This window comes from Curcuma longa, chromosome 17 (assembly GCF_044706935.1).
Source record: "Curcuma longa cultivar G26 ecotype Majalengka, Jawa Barat chromosome 17, ITB_CL_G26_1.1, whole genome shotgun sequence".
Taxonomy (NCBI): domain Eukaryota; kingdom Viridiplantae; phylum Streptophyta; class Magnoliopsida; order Zingiberales; family Zingiberaceae; genus Curcuma; species Curcuma longa.
Genome location: NC_133877.1, coordinates 7,237,339 through 7,257,878, shown reverse-complemented (window position 1 = coordinate 7,257,878; position 20,540 = coordinate 7,237,339). Strand labels below are relative to the sequence as shown.

Sequence of the window (20,540 nt, the reverse complement as noted above, 5' to 3'; positions counted from 1 at the left end):
ATGAGAGATTCGGCTTAGGAGCATAGTCGAATGGGTATTCGGCTATGATACGGCCGAATGAGGATTCGACGAAGGCTACGGTCGAACGAGGATTCGGCGAAGGCCACGGCCGAATGAGGATTCGGCGAGGCCCGTGGCCGAAGGAGGATTCGGCAAGGGATGTGGCCGAATGGGGATTCAGCAAGGGCTTACCAGACCCATGGAGATATGTACAGGGCTTATCGGGTCTATGGGCGAGGTTCAGGTCAGACCTGGATCAGACTCGAGCCCTTACTGATGTCATCGTGGTTATCTGCAGTAACACAAGCCTCCCCACTTGTCTAGTCGAAGGAGCGGACCAGTCGACTGACTAGATCGAGTGTTACAGCTGAGCTGCTGTGGCCGAATGAGCAGAGCTGAGCTGCCGTGGCCGAATGGGCAGAGCTAAGCTGCTGTGGCCGAATGAGCAGAGTAGAGCTGTCGTGGCCGAATGGGTAGAACTGAGCTGTCGTGGCCGAATGGGCAGAGCTGAGCTGCTGTGGCCGAATGAGCAGAGCTGAGCTGCAATGTGGCAGGGCTGAGCTGCCGAATTGAAGGAGCAGAGCTGTGCTGCCGAACTGAAGGAGCAAGGTTGAGCTGCTGAGTGGCAGGGCTGAGCTGTTGAGTGGCAGTGTTGAGCCGCCGAATGGCAGTGCTGAGCTGCCGAAGGAGCTGAGTGGCAGAGCTGAGCTGCTGAATGGACTGTGGCAGGGCTGAGCTGCTGAGTGGGCTGTGGCAGTGCTGAGCCGCCGAATGGCAGTGCTGAGCCGCTGAATGGCAGTGCTGAGCTGCCGAAGGAGCTGAGTGGCAGAGCTGAGCTGCTGAACCGAGCCGAATGGCCCGAGTCCTAGATGGCCGAGTCCGTGAGGGGGGGTTGAACTTGTGCGTTGGGATCCGACTTAGACTCGAGTCCGACCATGATGAGCCCATTGGATTATCCCCGGAACATTCAGCATATTTCTGGACTAGAAAGACATGAAAGCACTCTGCCACTATTGCATGCTTCAAATGAGAATAGGACAAATGGTGAACTTGATTCGCTGATGGCAGAATTTGCAGGTTAACATGTTATCTTGTGCATATGATCAATAATCAATCTATAGTTTAAAAGTACGGCTAATTGCTTGTCTGGCTAGATTTAGTTAAAACTAATTGCTTAATCTTTTCTTTATGGATTCTGAAGAGTTAAAGATATATAAATTTACACTTATGCATCATTCTTAGATGAAATCTAAAAATGCAAATTTTGCTTTATCAATAGTGACCAAGAAGGCAATTTTGTATGCCTGTTGAACTTCTAGCTTATATTTTGTAGCATCTATCTAGAAGGAAGAGTTTCATGGTCATGCTCATAAAGCTTGTGTATTATGTAATCCAAGATATTAAAAAATATGGGCTTATTGTGTCTTTTGACTGAAGATGGGTGTTCTTTCTTATTGGTTATAGATGTCTCCTTGTAACATTGCCCCTCATGATTCTGCTATATTTTGAAATTCAAGCAGTTTAATATTCAGAGTTTAGGTGTAAGTGATATATGCATTACTTTACATCTATTTTATTTTGTTGTGGCAGCTTGCTGCAGATATCTTGGATGCAGTTATTTGGATAATAATTACTAGTAGCTAAATCTTTAAACTTTCTTTATTCTATTTGAAAAGTTTATTACAAACTTCATGACAATGTAATAATCCAAGCCGTTCTGTAAAATGTGAATTTCAAAAGGTCTTACAGCATGTTCATCTCAATCACTTTATTTGCAACACCTGTTAGCTTGTATGGCGTGGGCATGTTTGTATCACAAATTTAAGATTGATAGCTAGGAATTAGGACATCTCTAAAGTATATTGTACTATTTTTAATACCTGGATTTTTGCCAGCTGTGTGGGTTGTTTTCTTGGTGAGTGATGTTTTCCTGAATAGGTCTAGTTTGTTTAGAACTTTGTGGAAATAAGAAGGTGCTTCTTATATGGATAATTGTCAACATGGATACTTGGACTTTTCATTTGTCCTCTCCCATTTGGACATTGACATTGATTCTAAATTCAAATCTTAAAATTACAAAAGAGAGTTCTTATATCGAAGGCTTTACACTTTCAATATTTTTGTCCTCCATCTGTTCTTTTTCCAGTTCTTTGTACCTGCCTGCATTCCATTTGCTCACTTTATTTTGGGGGTGAGTGTGATGCAGAGATGTCGAGACATGGGCGAGAAAATAGCAGCACGGATTCTAATGTAAAACTTTCAAGCAAAGCAAGCAAGAAGGTTTTGCCTACAATGGGGTTAAATTTAAATGATGGAGCTTCCACATCAGGATTAGCATCACAAAACACTACTGGCATTTTATCTGGATCCGGCATACTAAATGCCAGACCTGGTAGCACTACGTCATCTGGCTTGCTGTCACAGATGGTATCTTCATCAAATGCTGATGTGGCAAGGGAATATCTTGAGAAAGTTGCAGATCTTCTGTTAGTATTTGCACAAGCTGGCACTCTAGTGAAATCTTACATGTGTAGCCAAAGCTTGCTTGCTCGGGTTTTTCAGATGTTCAATAAGATGGAGCTGCCTATTCTCTTGAAGGTGTGTTGGAACTTCTTCGACAGTCTATAGCGCCTTATCTCATCTAGGTAACTAGTGATATCTTCTGAAATTTTTCTCTATTGCAAAGTGTAGATCCTCAAGTGCATCAACCATTTGTCCATGGATCCAAATTGCTTAGAAAGCCTTCAGCGTGCGGATGCAATCAAGTATTTGATTCCAAATCTTGAGCTTTCTGAAGGATCTCTTGTCTCACAGATACACAATGAAGTGTGTAATCTTCTGATTTTTTTTTCTTTGTTTTTTTTGTTCTCTTTGGTACAAGATTCATAACTCGCTGTGGCTAAATTAATTTGCTCATCTTTGGAAGGTCCTCAATGCATTATTCAACCTTTGCAAGATCAACAAGAGGAGGCAGGAACAAGCAGCAGAAAATGGAATTATTCCACACTTGATGAATTTTATCACTCCAGATTCACCACTCAAACAATATGCATTGCCTCTGCTATGTGATATGGCTCATGCTTCAAGAAACTCAAGGGAGCAGTTGCGAGCTCATGGAGGATTGGATGTGTACTTGAACCTGTTGGAGGATGAAGCTTGGGCCGGCATTGCTTTAGATTCAACTGCAGTCTGCTTGGTGCATGATAATGAACAAAGGAAAGTAGAACAAGCACTCCTGAAGAAGGAATCAATTCAGAAATTGGTGAAGTACTTCCACAATTGTCCAGAGCAATACATCGTGCACATTTTGGAGCCTTTCCTGAAGATAATTATGTAAGAGAATGGAATCTTTTCCCCTAGTCTTTTCTGTTTGAATTGTCTCATGATGTCCTGGTTTCACACTGAATAAGCAAATAAATATGCAGGAAATCACCCCGGATAAATACAGCTATGGCTACCAATGGTTTGACGGCATTGCTAGTTGCAAGGCTTGAACATCAAGATACTTACTATTGAATTATATTTGAAATTTGAATGTTGATTTCAAGCTTTGATATTATCTCATGAAATGTTTGATGCTTATTGAGTAAAAATCAATTTAGGATTAGTTGAAGTTCACTAAGTAGACATGGAACATTTCACTACATTGCCATGGGTAGACTATTTCATCTACTTTTCAACAAATTGCACAAGGAGCCATCTTCACAAGCATTTGCTATTGCCATGTTTTTCAAGTGGACTAATTGGTGAAAAAAGAAACGTGTTTTAAATAAGAGTGATTCTCTTGTAATAAACTTATAATGTCCTTCTAGAGATCTTTTTTTCCCCCAAGCTACACAAATTATGACCTACGACAAAGAGCTTTAGTTTAGAGTTTCACAAAATTATCAGGAATATCATAATAACTACTAGTTCAAATTTCCAAAAGATAACGATGCCATATGTTTCCCACATAAATAGTTTACCTATCAAGACGGCAAATTGGACCAGTAATTGCCTTGTATAATGACCTTTTCACAGCCGACCTCCATGTGACAGGAAATGAACCTCCCTGTGCACATATGTTTTGACCATATTAGAGTATGGATTTACATGTTGCAGATGTAAGCAAAAAGTTGAACTAGAGTCTTACCCAACCAAAGCTCCTAGACAGGTCATTTCCTGTTCCAAGAGGAATGATCCCAATTGGAGGAATTGGCTCTCTATTCTCTTCATAAAGTTGCCCGAAGCTTCCTAACACCCAACCTATTGTACCATCACCTCCTGCAACCTGTTGACAAGATTCACAGGGTAGTGTTATCACTTGTAAACTTGTTAAACCAATTCCGTTTAATATGTTCTAAAGCCAAGAACAACACCAAGATCTAAATCATGCCAAGGATTGTTAGAATAAACGACAATAACACATACCTGGAATTCATCGTGAAAACGATTAATTATACCGTAGGAGAGGTTGCTGGCCTTCCTCAATCAAACCACCAGATGGCTCTAATAGTTCTCTTCCAATGATGGGATTGAAAAGAGTTAGGATGCCAATAAGGTTTGATCTCTTGGGGACCATAACCACAAAGCCCTTTATATATTATTCCAATAGGGTTCCCATTAAAACCCAAGAGCTCAAGAGTCTCTACCTATTAATTCCATACCGTTTAGGAATACCAAAAACTCTTTTCTTAATTAGATCACATAATGTTTGGTATACCAAAAGCCTTAAACTATTAATTTAGCCTAGTGATTTAATCACACAAACACAAAACCCACATAAGTATTAGACTTGTATTTGTACAAGTCTAACAATTTCCAACTTGGGTTGTGCTTGTGTGTTTAATACCTTAAAATCACATATACCTTAGAGAGCTCTTTCTTAAGGCTAATATTAATTTCTTTAGTTCAATCTGGTCCATCTTATGAGTTAGTGTGGGATCAAAGTGGCTTTCGTCACACTTATCATGACTAGACCTTCTGTGGTCACCAACACCAAACACATTCAATGACATAGATCAAGTATGGATAGGTAGCATGGAAACTACATGTAAAGTGATCATAATCATGTCTGTTTCCAACTGGTCCTTGACTTCATTCTTTAGTGAGATCATAAAATTGAAGTCCCTTGAGTGCAAAACCGCAAGATACCTTAATGCAAAACCACACACATGTACAAACGAGTTCAGTGAGTAAAACATAAGCCATCAACTTTATTCTATATAGAAAAATTCTGGAATATGGTCAAAACAATCACAAAATTATTGGTTCCAACTAGACCAAAGGATCATACGAAACAACACCCATATTAGCAACATGCTCATGAAAGACCTTGGGTGGTAAACCTTTAGTCATAGGATCAGCAAGCATGGAACCAGTTCCTATGTGTTCTATAGAAATTTGACCATTCTGAACTCTTTCCTTTACAACCATGAACTTAATGTCCACATGTTTAGACTTCGTAGTACTTCGGTTGTTATTTGAATATAGCACCGCAGATTTATTGTCACAAAATAACTTCAGTGGTCTTTCAATTCCAACTATAATACGCAGCCCTGTGACAAAATTGCGAAGCCATAAACCATGATTGGATGCCTCGAAACAAGCTATAAACTCTGCCGCCATGGTTGAAGAAGCTATGAGTGTCTGTTTGGCACTCCTCCAGGAAATAGCTCCTTCAGCCAACATGAAGATATAGCCCGAAGTGGATCGCTTACTATCTTGGCATCCGGCAAAATCGGAATCAGAAAACCCAGTGATCTCCAAAATTTCTGATTTTTTATAGGTGAGCATATAATCTTTTGTTCTCTGCAAGTACCTCATAACCCGTTTGACTGCTTTCCAATGATCCATTCCTGGGTCACTCAAATATCTACCCAACATCCCAACTATGAACGCAAGATCCGGACGCGTACATACTTGAGCATACATAAGGCTCCCTACAGCTGATGCATAAGGAATCTTTTGCATTTCCTGTTTCTGAAGCTCGGTCTTGGGGCATTGACCGAGACAAAATTTATCTCCTTTAGCTACTGGGTTGTCTCCTGGTGCAGAACCACTCATGCCGAATCTTAGCAATACTTTATCGATGTAGCTCTTTTGTGACAATCTCAAAATACCTTGAGAGCGATCTCGTATTATCTCAATTCCTAATACAAAAGAGGCGTCACCAAGATCTTTCATCTCAAAATTTTGTTTGAGAAAATTCTTGGTTTCGTGCAACAAGCCAACATCACTACTTGCTATTAGTATATCATCGACATATAAAACCAAAAAGACAAACTTACTTCCACTAAACTTGTGATATACGCAATCTTCTACCAAATTTACCTCAAAACCATATGAGATAATAACTTCATGAAATTTGCGATACCATTGACGGGACGCCTGCTTAAGGCCATAGATGGATTTCTTTAATTTGCATACCATAGACTTTGAATTTCCAGATATAAAGTTTTCTGGTTGCACCATATAAATTGTTTCATCAATGTTTCCATTGAGAAACGCAGTCTTTACATCCATCTGATGCAGCTCTAGATCAAAATGAGCTACAAGTGCCATGATTACTCTGAATGAATCCTTCGTCGATACCGGAGAGAAGGTTTCTTTATAATCAATGCCTTCCTTTTGAGTAAATCCTTTTGCGACAAGACGAGCCTTATATCTCTTGATGTGGCCTTGCGAATCCCTTTTGGTCTTAAATATCCATTTACACCAATAGGTTTCGCACCGAATGGCAACTCGACAAGATCCCAAACATCATTATCTTTCATGGATTTTATTTCCTCCTCCATTGCAATGATCCACTTTTGAGAGTTAGAACCTTGTAGGGCTTGATGAATGTTTACAGGATCGTCATCCACTATGCCTACATTTTCCTCATGTTCTTGAAGAAATACATAATAGTCATCTGGAATTGCACTTCTTCTTTCTCTAGTGGATCTTCTTAATGGCACTTCTATATTATCTTGAGATTGGTGATTTTGTTCATCTTGAGGAACTTGATTGTTGTCTTGTTCCATAATTGGTTCTTGATTGACGTCAGTCATTGAAGCCTGGACATCAATTGAAACCACCTCAGGAAGAGAGATAAAATCCTCTTCAAAGACAACATTCCTTAAACCCTCTCCCTTCTCAAAATTACAATCCTCAAAGAATATAGCATTACCCGTTTCAAAAATTGACTTAGTAGTGGAATTATAGAACTTGAAACCCCGTGATCGTTCAGAGTAACCGATAAAATAGCAGCTAATAGTTCTTGCATCCAGTTTTCTTTCCTGAGGTTTGTATGCTCGAGCCTCAGCTGGACAACCCCAAACGTGAAGATGCCTTATACTAGGCTTCTTCCCTGTCCACAACTCATAAGGGGTTTTAGCTACTGCTTTACTCGGTACTCTATTGAGAATATATGCTGCAGTCTTAAGTGCCTCACCCCAGAGTGATTCTGGCAAAGAAGAATGATTTATCATGCTTCTTACCATGTCCTTAAGAGTGCGGTTTCGTCTTTCTGCAACACCATTCATGCTAGGTTTGCCCGGCATTGTGTATTGGGGGACGATTCCACATTCCTCTAGGTATTTGGCAAAAGGTCCTGGACGTTGTTCACCCGATCCATCATATCTACCGTAATATTCCCCTCCACGGTCAGATTTGATGGCTTTAATTTTCCTATCAAGCTGAAGCTCAACTTCAGCTTTAAAGGACTTAAAAACGTCCAAGGATTGTGACTTCTCGTGAATTAGGTAAATATATCCATATCTCGAGTAGTCATCTATGAACGTGATAAAGTATTGTTGTCCATTCCAAGATGCTGTAGGGAATGGACCACATATATCCGTATGAATCAGTTCTAAGACACTCGAGCACCTATTAGCACCTAATTTTCTTTTGTTGGTTTGTTTTCCCTTGATGCATTCCACACAAACTTCGAAATTTGATAAATCAAGGGAATCTAAGATACCATCTGACACAAGTCTTTGAATTCTATCTTTTGAGATATGACCCAAGCGCTTATGCCATAAGGTTATAGAATTTTCTTCCAATTTACGCTTTGTACCTCTTGAGTTAGTATGCAGAATTTCATTATACAAAGCAATAGAATCAACCATATACAGATTATCAATTAACGAACCAGAACCAATAAGATTTGACTCGAGAAAGAAATTAACTTTACTATCTCCGAAAGAACAAGAAATACCAAATTTGTCCAAACAAGAAATAGAAATTAAATTCCGTCTAAACGACGGAACAACAAAAGTCTCATTCAAATCTAAATAAAATCCAGTTTTTAACAATAATCTGAAATTCCCAACAGCTTCAACTGGAACTGTTTTTCCATCGCCCACATAGATAAATCTTTCATCATCATTTGGCGGTCGGCTCCACAGGCAACCCTGCATAGACATACTTATGTGAGTAGTAGCACCAGAATCTACCCACCAAGAATGTCTTGGTACAGAAGCTAAATTAACTTCAGAACAAACCAAAACGAGAATCTTACCCTTCTTTACACGCCAGGCGGCGTACTTTGGGCAATCCTTCTTGAAGTGGCCAGGTTTCTTACAGAAATGACAGGTAAATTCCTTATCCTGTTTCTTTCCCTTATTCTGGTTAGATGTAACTTTATCAGCATACTCGGGTTTCTTTCTCTTCTTATTATGAGAAGTAGATGTCAAGTGAGCACTTTCAATCTTCTCTCGCTTAAGCCTATCTTCTTCTTGCACACACTGAGAAATCAGCTCATTAATACTCCATTTTTCCTTCTGAGTATTATAACTTATTTTGAACTGATTAAATTGTGCAGGAAGAGTGATAAGAACCAAATGGACGAGAAGATTTTCCTTAATCTCGATCTCAAATTCCTTAAGTTTTCCAGCGAGATGAGACATTTCCATAATGTACTCCCTAACGTTCCCCTTGCCTTGATACTTCATGGAAATGAGTGAATTTAGAAAACTACTCGCTTCCGATTTATCATTTTTGGCAAAGTAAGTCTCAATTTGAGCGAGAAACTTCTTGACATCACTGTTCTCAGTCATAGAGCCCCGAAAAGATTCTGGAATGGAACGCCTAATGATCATAAGACTCATGCGGTTAGACCGTTCCCACTTTTCTATATTGATTGTATTAGGGTCTTCCGGAGTTGCAGTGGGTTTTTCGGTCCGTAATGCAAGGTCCAGATCCATGCATCCTAGAACGATTTCCACGTTCTCTTTCCAAGCCTTAAAGTTCGACCCATTCAGCATAGGGATCGAGTTCAAATTTGTAGATATATGTGAGGCATCCGTAGTAACTGGATTCAAAATAAAATATATAAACTCACAATTAATATATTATGTTAGACATAATCAAATAGCATAAAGGTGGGCCCAATTAAACAAGATACTAAACACAACATTAATATTTAACCTTTGGGCAATAATATTAATTTGTAAGCAGTACTCTCCACGTAGTAATCAAAGCATTGACAATAAGCTCAGTCAAATAATAGTCTTTCTTTGGATTGACTACTATCCACATGAGTAAAACTTTTATAATTGTCACACGTCTATTACCACTCGCATATGTATTATTCGGCCAAATAATAGTCTTCCTTTGGGTTAATTATTATCCGCATGAATAACAAATATACACATCTTCATATTTCAAATCAGATCAATTTATATAACAGAGGCTACTTTGGCAACATGTTATTTTAAGTAATATAATTTGAAATACAAGACAAAAGCAAAAAATCAGTGCCGCAGCCAAAATAAAACCATCCAGAAACACAACGGACGGCAATAAAGAAAAATAAATTTTCTTTAATTTTATTAGAACTAATCTAATAATAGTTCAATTATATAAACAGTAGCAATAATAATTTATTTTTTTTAAATATTATTTCCTATGCTACTGTGCACGAAGCACAGTAGCATCGCTACTGTTTGTTTTTAATGATTAAACAAATTAATCATTTACTGTTCATTGTTGTAATAAACAAAAAACCGAATCAATTTTTTTTTTTCTTCGGCTCTCTGGTCCGTGCCCTAAACACAGACCGAGAACATCTTCCGCCGCGGCCGTTTCCTCTTTCGACGCCGCTACTTGCCGACGCCAAACCCGACGGCGCTTTCCCTGCCTGAAGCCCAATACAGCCTCACCGACGCCCAACCTGGCTGGCGACGCCGATCTGGCTTTGCTGGAGAGCAGAGCCGCTGCTTGCAAAGCCGGCAGAAACGGGGAAGAACACCGGAACAGAGCAAAATCGACCGGAAACAGGTCGCAAGCTCCTCCGGCTACCGATTACCAACCCCTCGCACGGAAATCGAGCGGCACAGAGACGAAAGAAATCGCCGTTCTTAAGCGGTGATTTTCCCAACAGAAATTTCTATAGTGTTTTATGGATCAAAACAGAAATGTCCCCAACATATGTAGAATAAATCTAACAATCTAAGCACGATTTAAGGCTCTGATACCAATTGTAAAACTAATTCCGTTTAATATGTTCTAAAGCAAGAACAACACCAAGATCTAAATCATGCCAAGGATTGTTAGAATAAACGACAATAACACATACCTGGATTCATCATGAAAACGATTAATTATACCGTAGGAGAGGTTGCTGGCCTTCCTCAATCAAACCACCAGATGGCTCTAATAGTTCTCTTCCAATGATGGGATTGAAAAGAGTTAGGATGCCAATCAGGTTTGATCTCTTGGGGACCATAACCACAAAGCCCTTTATATATTATTCCAATAGGGTTCCCATTAAAACCCAAGAGCTCAAGAGTCTCTACCTATTAATTCCATACCGTTTAGGAATACCAAAAACTCTTTTCTTAATTAGATCACATAATGTTTGGTATACCAAAAGCCTTAAACTATTAATTTAGCCTAGTGATTTAATCACACAAACACAAAACCCACATAAGTATTAGACTTGTATTTGTACAAGTCTAACATTAACCATACAAATATGAACGTCAATGTAATGGAAGCTACTAACAATTGCATGTGACTGTGACTAGCAAACATAAGAAAGTATTAAAATGCTGCATGGATGCTATGAAAAGTTGAATTTAAAACTCTAGATCAAAGGCCAGTGAAAAAAAAAAGGTGACTATCCATTAGAAAAAATAATAAGTATGCAATAAGTGTGAAAAACAAAACTTAATCCACTTACATGATAAGCAATCTAGTTTCACTTTGTGTCAGATGATATGAAACCTACTTTCTCTGTTAAACAAACTAATACTGTCATATAAGCACTTAGAAATTTGCATGCAGTACTAGCGTATCCTTCTTCAATATATTGGAAAGTTAAATATGATTGATTATCATGCAAACATTGCTTCTAAATACTTCCCAAAACTCTGCATAGAGCTTCCTTTTTGAATTTGACGATCTATATGGTTTTTTCTTTATTACAAATTGTGCACATAAGATGTGCTATGTGGTATTAGAACCCAGAACCAGTAAAAACGCGACCAGGTGCACTAGCCATGTGCGACAATAGCAGCTCATGTGGGATACTATATTCTAGGCAAGAAGTAGAGTTCATGTATCTGTTATCGATGAACTAAACCTCTTTGATTGATCTAATCCCTTCCATGTTTTAGCCAAGATGATACCTTTACAGCACTCAGAAGGTCAAATCTATAGAATCATGATATAATGCAGGAATTACCAGACCTGGTCCTCGCCGATCAGGTCCTGCAGCCAGCCTTTGAGAACAAAGCCATGTCTCCCCCCGCTGCGCGAGTTAATGAAGACCACCAAGGGCGCCTCCGGAGGTTCGTCGTCCACCCATCCAGCCTCCCTCGCCGCAGCCTCCGCCTCCAAACCGGCCCCAATGTCCCTCGACCTGACAGCCTCCGCTATCGCCTCCGCCAGGCGGTCGGGAATCACGACCTTCCGGCGTAGCCCATCCTTGTCGACCTTCATGAGACCCGCCAAGCCGCACCCCAACAGGGAGAAGTCCTTGATCGATGAAGACCTGGAAGGGGGCCCCGACTTCCGCGGCGGAGTCGAGGACGCACTCTCGCAGTCGGCCATCGAGGGCGTGGATGAGCAGGTGGTGAGGGAGTCGGCATCGTCCTCGACTAGGTTGAAGGCGCGGTACTCTTCGTCGTCGCTGACCGTCGTCGTCGGGGCGGTCATGGAGATCGCCTTGGATCGATCGGAGGAGGAGGGATTCAACAAGGTGAGGCGTACATGCTTCCAGAATCGAGATTTCGATCGAGGCATTGATTCCTCTTCTCTTCTCTTCTCTCCTCTTCTCTCCTTCTGCCTCGACCACCATCGACGACGTCCGTATAACTGGGAAGAAATTTCATTCCACCTCCTGTAATTCATCTTATTTACAAAATGCCCCTCATAGATGCTCATTTTAAATTTTGATTTTTGCCTCCGTCAATAACACCGTTCCCTTCATCAGTTAATCTCTACCGTTGCTTGCATCCATCAACGGCCAAGTTTAAATCTCTACTGAATTGGACAAATAAGATTAAAATTATTTGTAAATTGAACATAGTTTATTTTATTTTGTTTATCTAATTGTTATATTAATGTAATAATGATGTAATTAGTGTGATAAATAAATTAAATATTTATTATAAGAATTTATTTATGTTCATTTAATATATAAAAAATTAATTAAATTTAAACAATTTATTTTATTAAATAAATAAATTTGATCACATATTATTTATCTCATTAATATTCATGAAAAATTATAAATTACTCATCAATGATATCCATGGATAAAATTTTATAAATTATATTTATTGACAAATTTTTTATTAAATTTATAATTAAATAAACAAATATGAAACTCACTAACTAGTAAAAAATGTATCTTTTAACCATCTAACAAAGCTTGAATTAGGAGCTACCAAATTCAAATCAAACTCAAGCAAAAAAAAACTTTGATAATCATTTTAATAGTTTAATTTATTTTAACTTTGATTTATTTCGACTCAATTATCTTATCAAATAAAGACTTGTTTATCATCCTAAATGTGATAAAAAAGAAATATTTTTTGCCATGCCATTATTCTTTAGGTGAGATAATGATGTTGTTAGTGATTGAAGAAAATGTGAAAATTTGAAATGTTTTAGAGGTCTTTTATGATATTATGAGTATTGATTTTAAAATAATATATACATACGGGGGTCAATTGAAATTTCTGTTGTATTTGGAAGTTTGGAACGTTTGCCGCGAATACTAACGCTCGTAAATGACCATCTGGAAGGCAGTTATTTACGATAGTTGCCATCGAGCTGTGATTTGTTGGATCTCCACTAGTTTCGATTTTAAAATTTAAAATGCTAATATTTTTTTTAAACATTGGATTTAAACTAAAAAGGTTTTAGTTCTGTCTGTTTAAATAAATACAAAAAGTTTTCAATTTTCTATTTAAAAAATAATCTAAATTTTAAAAAGGAAATAAAAAATATTTGCCAGTTTTGCCATTTTTTATCTTTTATTTTTTTTCAACTTTTGCCCATAGTAATTTTTTTCTTATTGTAAAATTCAGGACTTTAAAGAATAAACATGAATTAATTTTAACTCTCACATTATTTCTCGAAAAGGAAATGGTTCGATATGACCGCTGTACATGGTTAGAATAGAATAATTATAAATTTTTAGTAACCGACCAACTACTAATTAAAGTAGTTAAACTGATGATAAATTCAGTCAGTAAAATGGGTCGAAGATTCTTGATCTCCAGCAAAAATCAAATGCTAGTAGATGCGATTGGCGATTACTCTTTTGTAAAATAAATAGCAATAAAATAATGATTGGGTAAATCAAAAGGACGTAATAATTCAATTTTAGTTGAAGGGAAAAATAAAAGAGTGCAATGTCACACGAAATTGGAAAAAGGGGAGGAGAAAAGAGAGATTAAAAGTGCAGGTAATAAATGAGATTTACAAGTAAAAAAGAAAATCACAAGATAGAGAATAATTGTTTGAATATATATAAATAGATAACGTAGTATATAAAAGGTAGCACAACATAATTATGAATATAATATAGTATTAATTATAAAATGATCAATACTTGTGATTAGAATATCATAGATTTATACACTATTACTAGATCTAACTAAATATTATTATTAGATCTTGATTTTTTCTCTTTAATAACAGATATTTACTTAGATATGGTAATTTAGTGTATAAATTTATGGTAAAATAATTTATTATATAATAATTTTAGCCTTAAGTTCCTTCTAATATCGCCTTATATTTGTCAAATAAATCACCCACCACCTAATTTAATCGATCGAACCGAACTTATAAATTTGATCGGTTCGATTAATTTAGAAATTTAATTTTTTATTTTAAAAAATATTGCTTATATCGATTTGGTCTTGATTTTAAAATTTTAAGGTAGTTTAAATTGATTAAATCAAATAAATGTTATTAGCAATGGACTGTTAATTTTAAAAATCAAATAAATTACTTCATAATCGATCATCGATCGTTAGACTGGATTATTTATGATCAATCGATTGTTACAAAGCAGCAATCGATTGCTAGTCCATCACCCAATCGATTGTTGATGAAAAAATCAATTATTTTGATCTTTGACTAAATTGATCGATGTTTTATCAATTTCGTTTTTGTTAAAAAGTTCTATAGTTCGATTGATTAAAAAAATCAATTTCATAGACATTGGTTTGTTTGATTCGGTTTGTTCGATTTTGAATCGATCGCTCGCCCTTATCTCTAGAGGCGAGCATGCCCTATAACATCTACTGCTGCCTTAGCATATTGTCTGTATCATTAATGGTCCTATCTCTAACGATACGATCTCTATCATTGTCGCCCAACTTCTTTTCCAAATTATCTTTCAATCAGTTCTGCTAAAATCAAGGAAAACCATCAGATGATGGCTTAAGACTAATAACTGAAACATGTGAATATGTTTTTGCCTCTTATTCAATTTTTTTTAGGCCGTTTATGAGCACCATCCTAGACCGAAGCAATTAATTGTGGAGAATGATTTGCCTCAGAAGCTTCAAAATCTGATCGAAGAACGCCGAGATGGTCAGACATCACTCAAATCTATCACGATGTAAATTTTTGGTACCAATTTTCTAACTTAATTTCCTACTTTTGTAGGTTTTTTGTTTTTCAAATAAAAATTAAGTATTTTCTGGCAAATTCTGTAGCAAGATATTCCACAAGTCCTAAATTATCCTCCACAGATGGCTTACCTCTTCCATGCAGAGTGTTTTCGCAGTACAAGACTTTTGGTGGACAAAATAACGTATTTGCGATCTATAAAGCTGAGGAAAATATCTACAGGAATAACCCTTTGAGGAAGGTCACTGTTATTTCAACTAGAAATTCTATCTCAGATTATGGTCAAGCTGCCTGGAAAAGGCTCTTTGCAATGTACTCTCGAAGAGGAATCACCACTTCTGTCAGTAAGATTGCTTGTGCTACAAGCTTGGCTGTCTCCAGATCTCATTTAGTTCCTACTTTGCTTGCCCTTTTTGCAGGAGAGATGGCATTTTCTAGGACAACATGGGCAGAAGGGGAATACTTTCCTCCAGGAAATGCACTTTATATGTGTGCTCAAGATAGCCATATTTTCCTCTCTTCAATTGTTCTTCTGGTTTTGGAGTGTTTTGTTTTGTTATATAGAACAATCCATTTGGCAATTCTCTTCTCACCTATCATGGTAATGGCTCCACTTGCTAACAGTTGTGGCACTCAGTTCAGGAAAATGTGGATTCATCTTGTTCGTTCTACTTTGGAAAAAGCTGGTCCTGCATTTATAAAGTGGGGCCAATGGGCTGCGACGCGTCCGGACCTTTTCCCCAGTGATCTTTGTACTGAGCTGGCTAAGCTTCATACAAAAGCACCTGAGCATAGCTTTTCCTACACAAGGAAATCTGTAGAGAAAGCTTTTGGACGCAAACTTTCTGATGTTTTTGAAATCTTTGAGGAGGTACCTGTGGCTTCTGGAAGTGTTGCCCAGGTACACCGCGCTTCTTTGAAGATACAATATCCTGGACAACGGGCAAAATGCCTAGATGTTGCTGTAAAGGTTAGACATCCTGGTGTTGGAGAGTCCATTAAGAGGGATTTTATGATAATTAAATCAGTTGCCAGAATTTCCAACTTCATTCCTACTCTGAAGTGGTTGCGCTTGGATGAAAGTGTACAACAGTTTGTTGTTTTTATGATGTCTCAAGTAGATCTTGCAAGGGAGGCGGCACATTTAAGCCGCTTTATATATAATTTCCGTAGGTGGAAGGATGTATCTTTTCCAAAACCTGTTTACCCTCTTGTCCATCCTGCTGTTTTAGTGGAGACTTATGAGCATGGAGAAAGTGTCTCTCGCTATGTTGATGAGCTTGAAGGACATGATCGACTCAAAAGTGCTCTTGCCCATATTGGTACTAATGCACTCTTGAAGATGCTACTGGTATGATCTCTATTTGTCTCTGAGTTTATTTAATTATCATGATCATGCATCCCAAATAAGTTGCCTAAGTCTGATGTTGGCAAACTTATTATCCTATAGCTATTTCCTAATATATGCAATTTTTGTTGTGTTGTACAAGTGGTCATTTTTTTTTAAGAAAGCTTATTTATGTTTAATCTTTTGCCTTTCTACTAGTAAATTTAGGAAAAGGGTGAGCTGAAACAATGGTAAGTTGCCCCATTGCTATTGGGATAAGAAGGTTTTCAAATAGAAAAACCTATATGGAAAGCGTGTCTTATAAGCCTGCATGTATCTAGCCATCTCAAATCTTGTATTAAAATAAAATCCATGATTTCTTCCACATTTATTATCAATTACTTTTTCGATTGTTACATTTATTATCTCGAGGAAATTCATAATTCCTGGATATGCCATTATAACTTTTTTGTGATGCAGTTTATTTTCTTTACTATGATTTTAATTTTAGTTCCTGGAAATTCATAATTCCTGGATATGCCATTATAACTTTTTTGTGATGCAGTTTATTATCTTTACTATGAAATATATATGTGTGTGTGTGTGTGTGTGTGTTGTGATTATCTTTATTGTTGCTGTAGTGTTAATTTGGAAGTTCATGTTCTATTTTTTAGGTGGACAATTTCATCCACGCAGATATGCATCCCGGCAATATTCTTGTTCGAGCACAGACAAAGAACTCCAACAAACGGCTTTTCAAATCAAAGCCTCATGTTATCTTTCTTGATGTAGGCATGACTGCAGAGCTTTCTGGCAGCGACCGTGTAAATCTGCTCAACTTCTTCAAGGCTGTTGCTCTTCGAGATGGTCGTACTGCCGCAGAGTGCACTTTAAGGTTGTCAAAGAATCAGTGTTGTCCTAACCCAGATGCTTTCATTGAGGTACTATCTTTACAACACATGTTTCTCTTTCCTGAGACTAATTTCATCTCCTTATAGTGTTGTTATTTAGAAGAATGTCTTTCGATGAGCCACATAACAGGCTTTAGACCTGCAGTCTCTATGATTGTCTTATCTAACAATCTGCAGTATATCTATTAACTACTCTGTACCTGCCAAATTGTTTTAAATTTTATATTTTTCCCTAATTACAATTTTTTAGCTAATGTGGGTTTATGGTCCTCATGGCACATCAAATGTGAATGGCCTACCAGAATTAGTGAGCTTCATTGCCTCAGGTTTATCTTTTCGGCTACTGTCTATATTTTGTTTGTGTAGCTGGCAGTTCACACCTTACCGTTGTCAGTTGGTTGAACATGGAAGTCACCACTACTGTTAGTATGTTAATTGGTGATTCGTAACAAAAAACCTTGCCACCAAATGTTGTTAATTAGAGTTGCATTGCAATCCCTTATTTGTTTTAAAAACAATTGGTAGTTCCTTTGTCCACGGAAGTGTGACCATGTTTCTAAGCTGAGTTGACTTGCTTGCTCCAAAAGTTCATTGAAAATTGCCCCTTTAGTTGCAAATACTTGTCCTATTTTTGTTAAGCCAACCTAATGCACATATAACATTGCAGGAAGTTGATAAATCCTTCACTTTCTGGGGCTCTCGGGAAGGTGATGTTGTCCATCCAGCTGAATGTATGCATCAATTACTAGATCAAGTACGCCGTCACAAAGTCAACATTGATGGAAATGTTTGCACTGCGATGGTGACAACTTTAGTTCTGGAGGTAAATTTATTTGGCAAGTTGCCTATCTTATGCATCAAAACTGGTGTTCCTTGTGCATGTCTCGTATGTTTTCATCACAAATACAAAGTTTCCTTGTGCCTTATCGCATGTGAATACTTCAGAATTTTCAAACTTTAATCATTTCATCCCAGCCCCCAATCATGTATACTATTACTTCATGTAAAAGTGTTACTGTACACGTGGCATTTCTGATGCATCATTAATTCGTTAGATGCATTAATGGTTCTGATGACAAGAGAGTTTAAAGACTTAGATATTTTGATGATTTTGAAACTCTGCATATAGAAAATGGTCACCCTTGGAGTAACAAAATCATCAAAATAGCTCTCAGACTTTTCGAGCTTGTCACTTCACTCCTTTCTTAACCAATAATAGTGTTACTTTATTTTGTGAAAATGACTCGGCGCACACGTAGTATACCCACCATGCCATTATTTCATCAGATGAAATTAATCATGTTAATGGTTAGGCTGTAAAATGACAAAAGTTTAAATACTTCAAAGGATATTGATGATTTTGAGAATCCGGAGGACATATTGTAAAAGGGACTCCTAGAGTTTCAAAATCATCAAAATAATACCTCCTAGACTTTTCAAGCTCTTATCATTTCACTGCTTAATAGTTATGGGTCAAATGACATGAGTTAATTTCGATGAGTGCCTTGATGATTCTGAAACTCCGGGAAGGCATATTGAAAAAAATGATAATTTTCCTTAAATATTATTACATCAATTATTTACTAAATAACTTCTAAAATTTTCATTTATTTCTTTGTAGGGTTGGCAGCGTAAACTGGATCCAGATTATGATATCATGAAGACACTACAGAAATTATTGTTCAGATCTGACTGGTCTCAGTCACTCCAATATACAATCGAAGGGATCATGGCCGCTTAGCCGAAGGCCATCCTTTACATTTTTAATTCTTTGAAAGAGAGAGAAAAAGGTTTTGACAGCATTAAACTTGGAATGCAAATCCCAATGTGAGGACTCTTTCAGCCATTTTCGATTTGGTCAAAATGGTATCGAATTCGCTGAAAGGGGCGACTCCATTAAATTTGTATTCGAAAATTTGACATTAATTCATGGCTAGTGTTGTCTGCTGTCACTTCAATTTTGTAGTTACCATCTACAAAATGTTTTGTTGCAGAGTTGTGATCTGCATTTTCATTAATGGTAAGGGAAGTGAACCCTGTCAAATTGTTTTGTTGCAGATTTGCCATCTGCGTTTTTTGTTAAGGTGGAAATGAGGCTTACTGACTACATGGGAAGTAAAATGGAAATAAACAAAATGTTCTTTGTTTCATGTTTCAATGCGCTGATATGTTCTTTTGATTTGTCCGTTCTTTTGATTTGTCCGTTTAGATCAAAGGCTTAGGAAACAGATTCATTACGCTACTATCTTCTATGTTATATTGATGACTATTATGGCTCCCTTCCTTTTCGGTAAAGTTATAGAAAAAATTAAAACGATTTCCTATGAATTAGTTAAATACATAAACAATTTGAAATGTTTTCTTTTAAAAAAATGGTTTAAAATTTTTAATGAGAATAATTCGGTAAAATAGTTAGAATGACCTCCTTTTCTCAAGGATCATGGTCATGATCTCTAATAAGTTTTTCTTTCCTCATATACTTATAAATTCTCAGGTATGAATACAGCTAACATGTTCAAAATCTCTTCTTAGTTCATATAATATTTTTTTTTTTTGACCCTTTGCTCTTGCTGCCCCCTCAAACTCACCATCAAGGAGCTTTGCTAGAAATAACTCCAGCATCCTGTGACACATGCCTTCGTATGTGCAAGTCAAATTTAGTCTCCACCATGGCACGTGACCCATTGGCACTTGACCCATTGCCATATCTCTCCGGGCAGAAAGAAGCGACGTGACCGTTTCATCTATGAAATTATTTCTCTTCAAAGACGTAAAGAATGATAACGTACATCTTAGAATATGTGGATAACGGAAGTGCATATTCTGGAACACGTAGATAACGAAAGTGCATATTTTAGAACACGTGAGTAATGAAAATATATATTTTGAAATATGTGATAAACAGATGCATATGTCTTGGAAAATAAGGACATTTATAACTCTTTAAAAAGATTATCCGCTCCCGCAAGCGTACTTATGTGCGCTCAAAAAGCCTTAATTTTCCATAAGCAATTCTCTTTTTCCATAAAAATTCTAATTTGACATTCGGAGTGACTTATCGAGAACTGTCTCTGGTACCATTCTAACCTTCTTGAGGAGTACTTTTCGGATTTGTTTATCCTCCTTGGTAACGATCTCCGAAGAATGTGCACATCAACCCATTCATTGGTTAGTAGCTTGACCGTTCATGATATTTGGGCGAAATAGTTAGGCTAGTGGGGGGAAAATAACAATGTTAATAA

The 20,540-nt window shown here is 37.3% G+C and overlaps 2 protein-coding genes across 2 annotated transcripts; both read left to right on the top strand.

Moving 5' to 3' along the window:
* The first annotated feature begins 935 nt into the window (after nt 1-935).
* LOC141848326 (MAP3K epsilon protein kinase 1-like) lies at nt 936-3,337 on the top strand. The gene is made up of 4 exons (XM_074736363.1): nt 936-1,077; nt 2,207-2,598; nt 2,692-2,826; nt 2,927-3,337. Exons 1-4 carry the CDS (start codon nt 936-938, stop codon nt 3,335-3,337), a joined length of 1,080 nt encoding a protein of 359 aa, XP_074592464.1.
* An 11,629-nt stretch (nt 3,338-14,966) lies between these two features.
* LOC141848661 (uncharacterized) lies at nt 14,967-19,407 on the top strand. Its single transcript, XM_074736709.1, has 5 exons — nt 14,967-15,049; nt 15,147-16,411; nt 17,062-17,328; nt 17,966-18,121; nt 18,920-19,407. Exons 1-5 carry the CDS (start codon nt 15,019-15,021, stop codon nt 19,037-19,039), a joined length of 1,839 nt encoding a protein of 612 aa, XP_074592810.1. The 5' UTR covers nt 14,967-15,018; the 3' UTR covers nt 19,040-19,407.
* The last annotated feature ends 1,133 nt before the right edge of the window (nt 19,408-20,540 follow it).

What these genes read in the sequence shown, in the direction of transcription:
- LOC141848326 (XM_074736363.1), top strand. Translation starts at nt 936, where the DNA reads ATGATGAGCCCATTGGATTATCCCCGGAACATTCAGCATATTTCTGGA. An exon ending in GCTGATGGCAGAATTTGCAG is followed by an intron (nt 1,078 to 2,206) that starts GTTAACATGTTA and finishes AGTGTGATGCAG; the next exon opens with AGATGTCGAGACATGGGCGA. An exon ending in AGCTGCCTATTCTCTTGAAG is followed by an intron (nt 2,599 to 2,691) that starts GTGTGTTGGAAC and finishes TGCAAAGTGTAG; the next exon opens with ATCCTCAAGTGCATCAACCA.
- LOC141848661 (XM_074736709.1), top strand. Translation starts at nt 15,019, where the DNA reads ATGGTCAGACATCACTCAAATCTATCACGAT. An exon ending in CACTCTTGAAGATGCTACTG is followed by an intron (nt 16,412 to 17,061) that starts GTATGATCTCTA and finishes TCTATTTTTTAG; the next exon opens with GTGGACAATTTCATCCACGC. An exon ending in TGACAACTTTAGTTCTGGAG is followed by an intron (nt 18,122 to 18,919) that starts GTAAATTTATTT and finishes ATTTCTTTGTAG; the next exon opens with GGTTGGCAGCGTAAACTGGA.